Source organism: Orcinus orca, chromosome 7 (genome assembly GCF_937001465.1).
Source record: "Orcinus orca chromosome 7, mOrcOrc1.1, whole genome shotgun sequence".
In the NCBI taxonomy this organism is placed as follows: Eukaryota; Metazoa; Chordata; class Mammalia; order Artiodactyla; family Delphinidae; genus Orcinus; species Orcinus orca.
Window position 1 is genome coordinate 57,137,311 of NC_064565.1, and position 16,753 is coordinate 57,154,063.

Below are 16,753 nucleotides of genomic sequence, written 5' to 3' on the forward strand. Positions count from 1 at the left end.
CAAAGGGGAAACATCAAGGATGTTCACGGAAGCACTGTTAATATTAGTAAATAAGTGGAAAAACCTTAATGCTCATCAATGAGGGAATGGATGAATGAAATGTATTATATCCATGCAATCCACTATTCAACGACAGCTAAAAGATCTCTAAATCTATATAGATATAGATATCAAAAGTGATGCTGAAAAAGAAAAGCAAGATGGAGGTTGATACATATAGTATGATGCTATTTGTGTGTATTAACCATATACATATACAAAAGAAAATAATCTTACATGTATTTATTTATTTATTTATTTTTGCGGTACACGGGCCTCTCACTGTTGTGGCCTCTCCCGTTGCGGAGCACAGGCTCCGGAGGCACAGCCTCAGCGGCCATGGCTCAAGGGCTCAGCCGCTCCGCGGCATATGGGATCTTCCCAGACTGGGGCACGAACCCGTGTCATCTGCATCAGCAGGCAGACTCTCAACCACTGCGCCACCAGGGAAGCCCTTACATGTATTTTTATACTTATCTTTTACATACACATAGCATTTAAAAGCATAGGCATATTATATGTGTATATTTCTATATGTAGAGATATGTAACACTATATGTAAACCTATTTGAAGACAGACTGGAAGACAATAGACAGCACTACAAACACACCAGAAGAGAGGGGTGTGGGGAATGGGAGGGAATATGATGGGGATATAGTTTAAGGGAGGCTGACCTAGATCTGTAGTGTATTATTCCTTAACTAACCAATAAACAAAAAACTGAGAGTCAATGAGACAAAATATTGACAATGTTTAATTCAGAATGACTGAATAAGATATCTGGTATGTTACTCTTTGTAATTTTTTCTCCTTTGACTCTCTCAAAATTAAGCACAATTTTAAAGATGTACTTATAAATTCCTTCTTACATAATGCAAACATGCAGATCAAATGCCCAAAGTGTCTTTCGAATTTTCTTTTCTAAAGGTCTCTGAGGAAATGAATCGGGTCACCTTGCTGGTTAGGTATGGAAAGGAAAATAGAAGAGAAAGTCCAAAAGCCAAGTTCATTGCGAGAATTCCCTGAATTCTTTTAGAAGGACCTGATTCCCATGGTGGGGGTAGGAGGGGGCGCTAGAAGGGAAAGAGAGAGGTGGGAGAAAGGTTATCCCCAGAGACTTCTCCTACACCCTGGCAAACAACTCCATCTGGCAGAGCACAGGCATAACAAATAACAAATGAAGCAGGACACATAAGTCCCTTGAGGCTTAGGTAAGACATCATCGTTAAGGAACATTTACACACTTCCCAAGTAAGATGCCAATAAGGTGAAAAGCTCTAGGAAGCCATAACATATGTGTCCCATAATGGACACATCTCTTAGGAACTCATCCAAAGAGAAAATATAATACATCAGGAAAGAAGAAGGAAAGAATGGAGTCCATCGCTCTAGAAAGTCTTCTTGAGCTCCATCAGTGCACAATAACTTCAAACTCTGAACAACAGTAGTAGACTATTCAACCAAGTATCCATCACATGTCATTATATTAATAGGATTGTAGAGCCTCTCAGAGGGCAAGAGAGGTTTGGGTCACTTCTATTTTTCTGAGGCTCCAGCATATTAAAAAAATGATGAAATACAAGATAGACTTAGAATAATTGTACATAAACATATAATAAGTTTATAATTAACAATAGTGCTTTTAACACAAATTATCATAAATCCAACTATGCTATTCATCACAACTACAAATCATGAAAAAATATCAATTCATACTGCACTGTGGAAGTCTGTTCCAATGAAGGGATAAAAATGTAAAGTTCTACAACAAATGTCTTTGTCTCTTAACCCCGTTAGTATCTCTGTATGTAATACCTCAATAGAACATAAGGCTAAAAATCTACAATTGAGCCCCTTTGTGAATAAGGGATCAGGCTGTGAACTTGTAAGTCAAGGGGAACAACAGCAGGACTTTGGCAAGACCAGTGGAGAAATGGCACATACTACAAGTCAACTGGATGGAAAGTTTGAGTTCAGAAAGGATGACATAAATCAGGGAGAGGCAGGAAGATGCCGTAAGTCTAGGCAGGGAAGATGCTTAGAGCAGAGACTTGTGCCTGGTCTAACTGCCACTGCATAGAGCCTGGTTGTTTGTGGAATGATGGTAGGGTGCAAAATGGATGGGCAGGCTGAACTTTAAACCACCTTCTCTATGTAACTCATGGTCTGATCACCATGTTTTATTCTTATATTCACTTCTCTAAAGGCTTTATTTCTCAGTCTTAACAATAGTCATGTTCGTATTTACTTGGAGAAATTGTTGAAAATGTGCCACTTTGGGGAAATGTGCTCAAAGACAGTGGTGGCTTCCCTCATGACTCTTCCACCCCTGAAAACGCACACCTCCATCCAACTACTCTTCCGACTTCAAGTCTGGGGAAGGCAGTGGCAAGGATGGGGTACTTAGATTATCAGAGGAGGACCTAGAAAGAAGGACGGGTGAAGGAATTGGGAGTTCTGGACAAGCAGAAACAAAATCCCAAGCCCAAGTCTGTGAACTATACAATGAAGATCTAGGCAGAGGGCACCAGCAGCTGAGGGTGGAGTTTGAAACTCAGCAAGGTTTCCCTTTATCCCTCCAGCTCAAGTCAGAGGTGGTCCTGAATGCGATGGGCCTAAAGTACAGGTGGAGGAAACATGTAATTCCCATAATGGACACATCTCTTAGGAACTCATCCAAAGAGAAAATATAATACATCATCAGGCCTATCAAAGGTGCTCCAGTAAGAAAAAAAAAAGTGTTATTAAAAGTACAATGGAAACTCTAAAAGGTCAGAGCCTACAGGGACTGTGTATGAGTGGACCGTTAGACAATCTGGCCAAAGGGCCTTCACAGCCATTTGTCATTTGATAATATTTTCTTCATCTGGAAACTCAGAATGGTACACTATTATTAAGAGAGAATGGAAGAGAAAGGCCTAGGGCACTCCATTCCCAAGAGATAATTTATATAAGTTATAAAAAAGAGAAAGAGAATGAAAGCATAAGATGTTCTTCAGTCTTGGTCTTTTGCGAGGTCAAGAGAAATTGTTGCATGCTTGCTACTTCGTTGTTAGAAAGTAGACAACATTCTTCTTCCAGTGCCCCCAAATGAGAAAGGAAAGTCATACCTGAATGCCATCAGTGTGTCAGGAGGCCAGTAACATCAAAGAAGAAAAGAGGGACCAAGTTATGCCACCAACATTTCAAATTGGTGAACCTTTTTTATCAGTCTCTCCTAACTTAGGGAGATGGGACAGGAGGAAAAGTGGGAGAGAGAGACTAGGAAGAAGAGCCTCTAGGGACTCAGGAGAGAGGAATTTCACGTGTAAAAGGGGAAGCAATGCGAATTCTATCTGATTATAATTTAATATAATGTTAAAAAGAGAGTAAGCAACTTTGATCAAAACAAAACATAAAAGCAAACTATTTTAATTAATTTGGACCCTCATTAAGAAGAAGTTCTCCCTTGACCTTTGGCTAAAAAGTCCTCTAAAAAACAGGCAACCTAAAAAGGAAGGTTATGTTTTCAGGGAAAGTTGCTGTAAAGTCTTTGAAGAGTCAGTTCCTAGTCAGATTTTAACAGAAAAATCCCCTGAAAGTCTAAAGTTTCTCCCTCTGTGTCATTCTGAGTTGCTTTCTTCTGCCCCCAACCCCATTCATATTAATCAACATGAGAGGATTTGGGGCTATTTCTGTCCATTAATTTATTCATTTTCATAATTTAAAACACCCTCATAAACAAAAAATTAAAGCAAGTATATTCCAAGGATAGTAAAAGGTTAAAAAAATTTTTTCTAAAATGATGGCTTCTTTTAATAGGAAAAATTCCTCAAAGAGCTTTGTGTAAAAAAATTCATAAATTCACTTGACCTCTTATCAAGTCACACCTTTTTTTTCTATGAAGGCATTGAGATCATACGTTATTTTGAAATCACTAAATTACAAAAATTCTGTAGAAACTCTTCTTCTCCATTCTCCCTCCAAAGTGAGTGTGGACAGAAAGGCAGAGGATGTGATAGAATATAAATATATTGCTGGAATTTAAATTCATAGAGTGCTCCAGGTGGAAGAAACTGCACAAAGTAATTAGATGAATATTATTCCAGCCTTTTATTTCAACTCAGATTTCTTAAAATACATCTTTAGTTATTTCTTCTATATCAAGTCTTCTCATCTGCTCCTCCCATCCTATCACCATTGCCAAATCCAGCCATAGGAATACCTATACTTCTTAGGATTGATTTTCATTCTCTATCCTGTTTGGGATCAACATCTCTCATCTCTTTATCTTTTTTTTTTGCGGTATGTGGGCTTCTCACTGTTGTGGCCTCTCCCGTTGCGGAGCACAGGCTCCGGATGCGCAGGCTCAGTGGCCATGGCTCACGGGCCCAGCCGCTCCGCGGCATATGGGATCTTCCCGGACTGGGGCAAGAACCCGTGTCCCCTGCATCGGCAGGCGGACTCTCAACCACTGCGCCACCAGGGAAGCCCTCTTTATCTTTTTGTATGAACTCCTACTGGGCTTTTCAAGATTCTCTTCTATTTCATGGTTGCAAGTGCTATAATACTTACTGCTTCTAATGCACAATGTAATTAATAACAACCTGCATTCATTTTATTATGTTTGTTTTCTTTTTAAAGGTTAATATGTTTATCATAAAATAATTTAAATATTAAAACTTAGTAAATATAAAAAGACACAATAGATAATACACAGAAGAAGCCACATATAAGAAAATGTTCATAAGGCCAGATACTGTAAAACTCTTAGAGGAAAACATAGGCAGAACACTCTCTGACATAAATCATATCAGTATCCTTTATGATCCACCTCCTAGAGTAATGAAAATAAATAAACAAATAGGACCTAATTATACTTAAAAGCTTTTGTACAGCAAACAATAAACAAAACAAAAAGACAACCCAGAGAATGGGAGAAAATATTTGCAAATGAAGCAACTGACAAGGGATTAATTTCCAAAATACACAAACAGCTCACGTAGCTCAATATCAAAAAAACAAACAACCCAATCAACAAATGGGAGGAAGATCTAAACAGACATTTCTCCAAAGAAGACATACAGACGGCCAAAAAGATGCTCAACATCACTAATTAGAGAAATGCAAATCAAAACTACAATGAGGTATCACCTCACACGGGTCAGAACGGCCATCATCAAAAAATCTACAAACAATAAATGCTGGAGAGAATATGGAGAAAAGGAAACCCTCCTACACTGTTGGTGGGAATGTAAACTGGTACAACTAATATGGAGAACAGTATGAAGGTTCCTTAAAAACTAAAAATAAAACTATCATATGATCTAGAAATCCCACTCCTGGGCAAATATCTGGAGAAAATCATAATTGGAAAAGATACATGCACCCCAATGTTCATTGCAGCACTATTTATAATAGCTAAGACATGGAAGCAACCCAAATGTCTATCAACAGAAGAATGGATAAAGAAGATGTGGTACATATATACAGTGGAATATTACTCAGTCATAAAAAAGAACAAAATAATGCCATTTGCAGCAACATGGATGGACCTAGAGATTATCATATTAAGTGAAGTCAGAGAAAGTCAAATATCATATATCACTTATACGTGGAATCTAAAAAATATGATACAAATGAACTCATTTACAAAACAGAAACAGACTCACAGATCTTGAAATCAAACTCATCATTACCAAAGGGGAAACGTGGGGGGAAGTGATATATTAGGAGATTGGGATTAACATATATACACTACTATATATAAAATAGATAACTAATAAGGACCTATATATAGCACAGGGAACTCTACTCAGTATTCTATAACAACCTATATGGGAAACGAATGTGAAAAAGAATGGAGATATATATACATATATATATATATATATATATATATACACACACACACACACACACACACACACATATATATATATAAAAAACTGATTCACTTTGCTTCACACCTGAAACTAACACAATATTGTAAATCAACTATACTCCAATAAAAATCTAAAAAAAGAAGATATTCAAAGACATATAAAATTACTTAAATATTATTTTCTTATGTATTAAAGTAGCAAAGACTCTTAAATGCACAATGTCTAACAAAATAAAATAACCATTCTCAGGACTTTTGTGTAGGACTATAGATTATTACTGTGCTTTGAGATACAATTTGACAATATATATCATTTTCAAAACCTAGCATTCATTATCCAAAAAAAAAAAGTCAGCCATCCTATTTTGCATCTTTTTCTTTCCTTTATGAATTTCTGCTCCCTCGTCATAATAGCAATGACTTTGACCATCCTATTAGGACTTTAATAAATGTTTCATGATTTTTTTTTCTAGTTTCTGTATTACATCACCCTTGGAGTAATACATATCTTCAGAGTCTTCATCAAGGAAGAGTCCCTATTTTCATAGGCTACAAAGTGAGGGTCATAATAGTACCTACTTCACAGTATTATGTAAATTAAATGAGTTTTACGTGGAAGATTGGGGTTAACTAGCTGGTTGGAAGATTTCTATCAGCTCAGTCTGTAATTGAAGCCCAAGTTCTTGATTGTCTGTGAGGCTGGTATGATGTAGTCAGTAGTTTGTTTGCAAATTTTCTCACATTGCAGGGAAAAGTAATCATGGACAAGTTACGTTCTGAGTACGCTCTGTTACTGGGAGCAGGGCAGAGACCTAGAGAAGAGAAAATGGAGGAAGGCCAGAGCATAAAGACTATGGCTTTAAAGGGAGACATTTCCCTGTTTCTGCTAGGGAATACCAGCACCAAAAGGCAGGTAGCAACCAACCGAGACTGGGGCAGTTACTCTTGCATTTGGGGGCTGGTGTTGTGAAGATCATCTAGGCAAGAAGGAACTGCTGAGCTGTGACCTTAGCTGACTCCCACAAACTATCTCAATGTTTGGTCGTATTTGCCCTACTTCATGGACTCTTCCTAGCATTCCAGGTCAGGGCAGATTTGTTCCATCACAAAGAGCCTATAAAGATATACTGGGACTTCCCCGGTGGCACTGTGGTTAAGAATCTGCCTGCCAATTCAGGAGACACGGGTTTGAGTCCTGGTCTGGGAAGATCCCACATGCCGCGGAGCAAGTAAGCCCGTGCGCCACAACTACTGAAGCCCGCATGCCCTAGAGCCCACACCCCGCAACTCCTGGGCCCGCGTGCTGCAACTACTGAAGCCTGAGCACCTAGAGCCTGTGCTCCACAACAAGAGAAGCCACCTCAGTGAGAAGCCCGTGCACCACAATGAAGAGTAGCCCCCACTCACTGCAACTAGAGAAAGCCTGCATGCAGCAATGAAGACCCAACGCAGCCAAAAAATATATATATATACTGTTCCTAGACTTGTGGTTGCCAAGTGGGAGAGGAGGTATGGGAGGGATGGATTGTGAGTTTGGCATTAGCAGATGCAAACTATTATATATAGGATGGATAAACAACAAGATCCTACTGTATAACACAGGGAACTATATTCAATATCCTGTGATAAACTATAATGGAAAAGAATGTATATATATATATATATATATGTATAAATGAATCACTTTGTTGTACAGTAGAAATTAACACAACATTGTAAATCAACTATACTTCAATAAAATAAAATTTCCAAAAAGATATACTATTGCTTTTCATCCATCCCAACTTAGCATCTTTTAACTTAGTTCAGTTGACACAGAGTTGGAATTTTTCAAAAGAAACCAGATGGCAACAAGAAGGGAAAAAAAAGCTAACAAAATAAAAACACACAGAATGGGCTCGTTTACAGAGTTTCCTTTAAGATTTTCCCTCCCTCTCTATCTCCCTTTCTCTTTCCCTTCCCTTATTATTTCCTTTTTCTTTTTTTCATTTAATAAACTTTTTGAGCACTATTGTGCTGGTCAGTGGGAAGACGAGGATAAAGAAGAGGCTTGACTTTCTTCCCCTAATTTAGTTACAGCTGAGGCAAGCAGTGGCTTCACTGCTGCAGGTTGTAGCACACGAACCCTAGAGCCATTTTCTAGCTTCAATCCTGAGCATGCCAAGTCTCATTTCATCTCATTTTAGTCTAAGCCCTTCTTTGAACTTCTCGGTACCCATTCCACCTAACATTTTTCTGTGACATTTGTGCTGCAGCTCAGCAATGTACTTGCATTACTCTTAACTGCCACCAGGTGGTGTCTAACACTGGAGCCCATAGTTTAAATATTTTGTTAATTTAAAAAGAATTTACAGGGACTTCCCTGGTGGTGCAGTGGTTAAGAACCCACCTGCCAATGCAGGGAACACGGGTTTGAGCCCTGGTCCCTGAAGATTCCCACATGCCACGGAGCAACTAAGCCCGTGCACCACAACTACTGAGCCTGTGCTCTAGAGCCTGTGAGCCACAACTACTTAGCCTGCGTGCCACAACTATTGAAGCCCGCGCACCTAGAGCCCGTGTTCCGCAACAAGAGAAGTCACCACAATGAGAAGACCGCGCACCTCCGCTCACTACAACTAGAGAAAAGCCCGTGCGCAGCAATGAAGACCCGAGGCAGCAAAAAATTAATTAATTTTAAAAAATGAATTTATGGTGAAGTCAATTCTGTTTTCACTATAAAAATGTACCTTTAAAATAAAATGTAAAGTGCTTAACCATTTACTAACCACTTGATTTCGCATAATCACAAGGATAGTCATTTGTATCCTGCCTTTTCATTTGCAAAGTGTGTTCACATTAATTATTCCTTTTGATGTTTCCAATAGTTCTTCGAAGTCAGTTTGGCAGGTGTTTTTAGTTGCTAAACTTTACAGTTGGCCATGCTTTATATAACCAAGGTCACACAGGTACTAAGGCCTAGTCCTCTCATTTAATTTTCAAGCAACCTGTTTAATGCTGTGCTGTAAGGACATGAACAGAGAACAGCATTAGGTACAGGTCCTGTAAATCATTGAACTAAAGTCCCAGTGTTATAAATCTCTACTCAATTATCATACTCCTTATTGCTTTTAGGAAACTGTTGAAGTTATATTCTGGGTTTAGCACTGAGCCACACAGCACTCACCTGTCTACTTTGCAGTTTTAGATGAAGTGTCAATTGCCATTGTAACCTTCAGTTTCTCTCTCAGTTCAATACAGTGGACCAGTGAACAACATGGATTTGAACTGCGTGGGGCCACTTTTCCCGAGGGAAAAAAACCCTCGGATTTTTTCCAACAGTAAATACTGCAGTACTACACCATCTGAGGTTGGTTAAATCCAAGGATATGGAATCGCAGATACGGAGGAACCGCGTATAAGGAAGGCTGACTAAATTATCCAGGGATTTTCCACTGCAGGGAGAATTGATATACCTAACCCTTTCATTATTCAAGGGTCCATTGTACTTTCTTTTTGTCTCATTTTGTGCAATGAGAAACTGCCTCCCTCCTTACTTGACTTCCTTGAACAGTAAGGATTCCTAAACATGACACACATCTAAAATATGTTAACACATAATCATTTCTTCCTCAGTTAAAAAAAAATTCCCTAGTAACCAAGTTGCTACGTTCCTTAGGAAGCTCACCTATCATCACTGAATGCTCAGATCTATCTTTTCTTCTTGAAGGATCCAAGCCAATTCTTTTTTCCTTATGGGCAACTTAAGGATGATTTTAAAATAATTTTAAAAAGCAGTTAAAATATATTTCTTTATGACCATCCACTGTGGCCTAATTCATGGCAAGCCAGCGAGATTATACATGAATTTAGAAAAAAAATCATAGTCATAGCAAGTTACATTTATTGATCACTCACTGGTTAACAGACGCTCTGCTAACCATTTAAAATTTCTTACAGCTCATTTCATCTTCATAAGAACGTTACACAGTAGATACGTTTATTACCTGCATTTTCCAGGTAAAGAAACTGAGGCTTTGAGAAGTTAAGGAGTCTAAAACCAGATTAAGCAATGGAGCTGGGATTTAAAGCTGGATCTTCCAGAACATGAATCTGTGCCCACCTGATTTTATGTGTGCTCCTCTCCAGGCCTCCTGGAACTGAGGATAAGCCAACTTGATTCTTTATTCTTCTAACTAATTAATAAGCATCCCTGTTGCACTTCTTTTGTTTTTTTCAACTATCATCACTCCACCTCTGAATGCCCCTTTTAGCAGGGAAAATCCTGTGTAAGACAACTCAGGGGAAGTGGTGTCTGGTGGATTCATGCTAATGACTTGCTCTATAATATCGGACTTTTAGGGAGTTTTGATGTCAGGGATTTACCCCTTGTATTCCCATCATCTTAGGACATGGGTGAGAAAGATATCTCAGGGAAGAAAGAAACTCTATGCTTATTAGCCTTTACTCCCCATTTCCCCTTCAGTAACTTAAAAAGGAAAAGGGGAGCTATCAGCATACAGTATAGCTCACAGTCTCATGAAGAGCTGAGATACCAGGTCTCAGGAAGGGCAGGAAATATAGGAGCCCTGAGGTGCTGAGCAGCAAAAAAACAGGTGGACTTTTTTCACTGTGATGCCAACTGATGCTCAGCACTCACATCTTCTTCAGTGTGTCTCTGCTCAGGTGTCCGATTCCAAAGAAGGAAACTCAAGAGGTCTACATTGGCTTCTGTGTATGTCCCCTCTGACTGTGACCACCAGGGGAACTCTGGTCAGGAATGCCGGTCAGAACAAACAAACAAGCAAACAACAACAACAAAAACCCAGATGTCCAATACATTGGTCTGGGGGAAGCAGTTTCAGCAAAGACACCATATTGCATCAGGGAGTGAATGGGAGGTGAGAAAGTACAGACAGTACATGAAGCCTTACCCTTTCAACAAATCTGTGCAAAGGGAAAAAAAGTGAACTGGCAGTGTGTGGGTTAGGGGTAGAAAAGCCTTTTCATGTGTTGGTTTGCCTTTAAGATATGGTGCCCTTGAACATATTTGTAACCTGAGAGACATAGGAGACAAAAATAAAGGTAGTTGATGGAGCGAGTTACGGAAGAAGGTAGGTGGGACTGGTGTTAGGAGCATGGGAGGAGAGCTTAACTTTGAAAAGTCGGAGGTACACTTTTCTAAATAGAGAGAGGTTTGCAGGGTGAGGGGAAAGGAAAGATTTTCAAACCGTTGGCCTCTATTTCTTAGTGAAATATGAGACAAAATGACCTTCAGATTGAGGGATCTAGAGAGTGAGGACTTGAGGCGGGTGGTGAATGCCTCTGACACCTGCTACAAGGTCTGTTCCTTAAGGGCAGCAGAGCAGGGGAGAGGTCCAGCCAAGCTTGAAACCAAAGACTACTTATTTTTTCCATTTTCCTCCCATTGCCTGCTTTTTTTCTGACATTTTAATGCCTGTTGGTCTCTCTCTCAAAGCGTGAACAAAGAAAGAAAATAGAAATTGGAAACCAAATGTTACAGCGTACTGGATGGCCATACCTTGAAATTTCTGCTCAAGCTTTGCTGGGGGTGGAGGATGTACTGGGGACACAAATGGGTTGTTACATCACCATTGGACTCTGTTGTCCATTCTTCTCCATGATGATCCCTAGATCTTGGATGTTGGTGTGTATTACCACTCTCTAGGACTTGGAGCCTCTGGTTCAGAGAATGAGACAAGAGTGTAGCACATCCTCTCAGGGGTAACTTTATCACACAAGGATGTACCAGGTACTGTCAAGGAAGTACCAAGGAAGGCAGATTATATCACCTCAAGGCAGAGTTGTCCAACAGCCAAACAAAAACGTCATAAAGACTATAGTAGCATAGTTAACTTCCACTACTGCAAAGGGCGTCCTTGGCAAGATGAAAGATTTGTTGATTTAAGCCAGGTGATCCTGAGTGAGATGTCCAACAAGATTGGAGAACAGAATGGAGTCTCCTTAAAAAAGCTGAAAATAGGGCTTCCCTGGTGGCGCAGTGGTTGAGAGTCTGCCTGCCGATGCAGGGGACACGGGTTCGTGCCCCAGTCCGGGAAGATCCCACATGCTGCGGAGCGGCTGGGCCCGTGAGCCATGGCCGCTGAGCCTGCGCGTCCGGAGCCTGTGCTCCGCGACGGGAGAGGCCACAACAGTGAGAGGCCCGCGTACCACAAAAAACAGAACAAACAAACAAAACAAAACAAAACAAAACAAAGCTGAAAATAGAGTTACCATACGATCCAGCAATCCCATTCCTAGGCATATATCCAGAAAAAATGAAAACTCTAATTTGAAAAGATACATGCACCCCAATGTTCATTGCAGCACTATACAACAGCCAAGACATGGAAGCAACCTAAGTGTCCATGGACGGATGGATAAAGAAGATGTGGTATATATGTACAATGGAATATTACTCAGCCATAAAAAAGAATGAAATATTGCCATTTGCAGCAACATGGATGGACCTAGAAATTATCATACTAAGTGGAGTAAGTCAGACAAACATCATATGATACCACTTATATGTGGACTCTAAAAAAATGATACAAATGAACTTATTTACCAAACAGAAACAGATTTATAGACATAGAAAACAAATTTATGGTTACCAAATGGGAAGGGGGAGAGGAATAAATTAGGAGTTTGGGATTAACAGGTACATACTACTATATATAAAATAGATAAAGAAAAAGGACCTACTATATAGCACAGGGAACTATACTCAATATTTTGTAATAACCTATAAGGGAAAAGAAAGAATATATATATATATATATATATATATACACACACACATATATATATATCTGAATCACTTCGCTGTATACCAGAAAATTAACATGACATTGTAAATCAACTATACGTTAATAAAAAAGTAATAATAATAATAAAAGATCTGCTTCCTTTGAGTTCTTTAAAACTGAGTCTCAGAGACTCTTGGCTTCAGAATGGCTAGAACCAAAATATCACAGAACTTCTAGATAGCACAGCCAATAATTTCAGATTACACTCTGTTGAGAGAAGCCACTAGATCATGTGGGAATTAGATAGACAGACATGAGTCAAAACCCTTATCCCACCACTTCTAAATTGTGTGTCATTGGCCAAATTATCTATTCTCTCAGATCCTATTTCTTCATAAATAAAAGAGTAATTTGAAAATAACATTAAACATGGAGATGAAAGCATTAAATAGTGATCCTGGTACATGTTAGGTGTGCAACGAGTGTTGGAAAAAATGGATTATGACACCTAGTTTGATTAAAAGTTGCAGGTGGGGGTCACTCTTAGAATCAGCTAAAAGATACTTGTGAAATTCCTCAGTGGATACAATGTAATACAAATTAAAAGTATAAAGGAGTTAGCCTCTTTATCAGAAAAAAACAGCAACAACAGTGACAAAAATAACAAACAACAAACAAATAACCAAAAAACCTTCAGGCTCCTAGCAATTCATAAAAACAGGTCTGTTCCCCTAAAGACTAAGAATGAGATTCAAATTGACAAGGACATTATTTTTTGATAAATCAATAAAAGTCAATACAGAAAATATGCAAATGCTCTCATCAAACACAACTTTGATTACGTCAAAACGCTGTTAAACAAACTCACCAAACTTCTGCATGCCATTCCTGTCCCTTCTCTCCTTTCACTAATGACTCCCCGTGGAACTCAGCTCCAGTGAAATTGGACTCCTTTACCTGCACTTGTTTTCCCAGTTCTGCATACTTGTTCATGTCATTCCATCTCTCGAGAATTCCTTCTCCCATCCCTACACACAACCATATTAATTTCCTCATCCTTCAAGTCTTGATCAAACCTCACCTCCTGTATAAATCCTTCCTTGCCCATAACTCCTCAGAGACCACTCTCTACTCTAAAACCCCATGGGACTTCTGCAGAACTCATTTGGCCAGCTAGAGTGGGCATTGGTCATTCTGGTAGGCTGTCCAGCCTCTGAACCCTTTTCTTGTTTTGGAGGAAGCAGAGCCTGCCTCCCACTCGAGAAGGTCAAGATGTTTGTATACTTTCCGAACCTCCCTTTCAGTTAAGACAAGGACATGTGACAGAGGCTGAGCCAATCAGATTCACTCACCACACTTCAAAGGCGAAAGCCAGCGGCGTGAAGAAGCAGTCACCATGTGGTCCTCAAGCAGTACAGGGTGATACCTGGGAGACAGCTGTGTTCTCTTCCCAGGTCAGTGGTGGCAGCTGCACACACTGACTTGTCTGTGCCCTGTGGTGGCAGTGGCAGTGTCTTCACCAAACTAGCTTCATGGCATGATTTGGGGCATTGTTCACGGCTGATGCTCTCCAAGCCTGATTCACCAGCTTTGCGAGAGGTCTGGGCCTAAGAATAGGAGACTTCAGCATAGCATAAAACAGGAAATGGCGTTAAGACCTTAAAATGGCGTTCAAGGTCTTAACCTTGAACCTATCTCAACCTGTGAGATAGTCTCACATAATGAAGAATTGTCTGGCATCTCCTGCCACTTTCAAAGTTCCCCTGGACACTCATGTAGGTAAAAATAAATCCTGTTATCTGAACCCAGAACCTGACTCTGAGTTATATATAAAAACAACATATTTTTGACTTTTTGAGGGATGATTGCATTTGGTTTGGAACTTCCCCAAGAGTTGTTCACTATTTCAGGACATCACATCAGGATGGCAACATTGCTCAATGCAACACACAACGGTTCAGAGTGCAGTTGTCACCAATGTGTTTGTTGGATTCTAGGATCAGCGCAGGCATCTGATTCCATTATGGACTTTCTAGTGTCCTCTTAGCCAAACATTTGCGTATTGAATACATATTTTTATGTATTTCATAAATTGCTTCCTTTTTATTGCTCCTTTATACTACAGTTAGGGACGTACATTGGATTTTTAGAAAAGATTATTTGAATTTCATTTCAGGATAGTCAAGGTGGCAGTCTTAATTACTTATTATAAAAATGAGATGTTTGATCAAAAAGGGTGGCAAACCATGGCCCTAAAGCCCTCTCTTATTTTCCCACAATCTTCTAGCCTACTCTCCCCCACCCCCTTCCACTGTTAGGAAAGATCCATTAGTGTAGAATGTAGAACGCTATCCAATTTTTTTAGATAACATATTTTTCTTCCTGTTATATACACAAGCACCTTTAGAAAATGGCTTTATTCTTGCTAAGCTACAACCATAACATCTTGGGTTGATAACGATTGAAGATTTAATGGCCCATTTCAACGGCTGATAAAAGGGGGTGGGATAGGCTTTAACACTAGCAGCCTCCTGAGAGCTCAATTCTGTAGAAAATTAATTGGGTGTAAAGGGCATATGGAAACCCTGCCCACGCCCTACTCTTAACCACCCTGTGAGGGAAAAAACTTTCCCTTCCACCCTGGATGCTTAAAAGAATTTGAATATAAATTAGCACGAGATTTGAAAAAGAAGAAAAGAAGTTGCATTATATCTTACTTTTCTGTTACCAACCATCGAACTCCATTAGTGAAACTTTGAGCAGACTGAGCTACCTGGCAATAATCACCTCATAGTGAGACCACAGAGAGACACCTCAGGACAATGTCAGCTCTGAGTGCAGTCAGATGAAGCTCTGAGTGCAGTCAGCTCTGAGTGCAGATTTCAGATGAAGCCCTGCTTCAGCCAACAGTGTCCAGAGGTTTCCTTACCTGTTGCGGGCCTCCTCTTGAAATGATAATAACTGTGAGGCTGATATTCCAGGGAGAATGTTTCTTGACATTAAAAATCCCCAAACTTCTGGGCCTCATTTTTTTTTTTTTTTGCGGTACGCGGGCCTCTCACTGTTGTGGCCTCTCCCGTTGCGGAGCACAGGCTCCGGACGCGCAGGCTCAGTGGCCATGGCTCACGGGCCCAGCCGCTCCACGGCGTGTGGGATCTTCCCGGACCGGGGCACGAACCCATGTCCCCTCATCGGCAGGCGGACGCTCAACCACTGCGCCACCAGGGAAGCCCGGGCCTCATCATATTTTATGAGTGGCCTCTCAGCTGGTGATGGTCTTAGTACTACATGTTTTTGCCGGAAACCAAAGGACATCAGTAAAATGCCTTTTCCAAACCTTATTACTTCACAGGCAGAGGGAGCGTCTGAGGATTTTCTGCATTCAATCCACCTGTATGTCCTGAAAGACCCGTATGTACTTAAAAGGCAAGCTCTGATTTTAAAGAAGACTGCATTTTAATCACTTGTAAACTATGAATTGACATGATTTCCAAAATCAACAGCCTGAGACTTTGATTGTATGACTCCAGAAATCCTCGACAGAAGGTTCCTGGGGAGTGACACAAAATGTCCCAAAGAGTTTCATCAAGGGGAGGTAATATATACAAAAGTGAACTCTAAAGTCCTACACAAATGAAAAGTATTTTAGGATGTGTCACTAACTCTCACAGCCAACTAGGAAAATAATTGAGTACAAATTCACAAACAATACAGTAAATACACTGTGAAGCTATATTCCCATATAGTAAGAGCTACTCACTGGAAAAAGAAAAAACTGGTCAATACTTAAGACACTAATTGACAACTGATTTTTTTAATGGATACTACCTGTTGGATTTTGAGTCAGATATAACCTGAGTGGCCAAAAAAAGGTTATTTTTTCCAAATATACCACTTTTATATGCTCAAGATGTGTTTCAAGTGTGTAAGCCACACCGGAGAGATTTAAAGAATCCTTTCACACTAAGTATCAATTACTGCTCTATTATTTTCAGACGGTTGAGTCACTTGGTAACCTCTCATCACCATGTGTTTGTCTCATTTTCTTTTTTTGAACGATCACCAGAAAGTGATCTGGGGCTTTGTCTGTCTTTTGTTTTC

At 39.8% G+C, this 16,753-nt stretch overlaps 1 protein-coding gene across 1 annotated transcript in view; it reads right to left on the bottom strand.

Annotated features, from left to right (window-relative positions):
* The window catches only part of STK39 (serine/threonine kinase 39), a 468,977-nt gene extending 454,912 nt beyond the window's left edge, over positions 1-14,065 (bottom strand). The window contains exon 1 of the mRNA XM_033423490.2: positions 14,005-14,065. Coding sequence (XP_033279381.1) covers positions 14,005-14,050 — 46 coding nt within the window. The 5' untranslated portion in view covers positions 14,051-14,065. The remainder of the gene's footprint in view (positions 1-14,004) is intronic.
* Between the last annotated feature and the right edge of the window lie 2,688 nt (positions 14,066-16,753).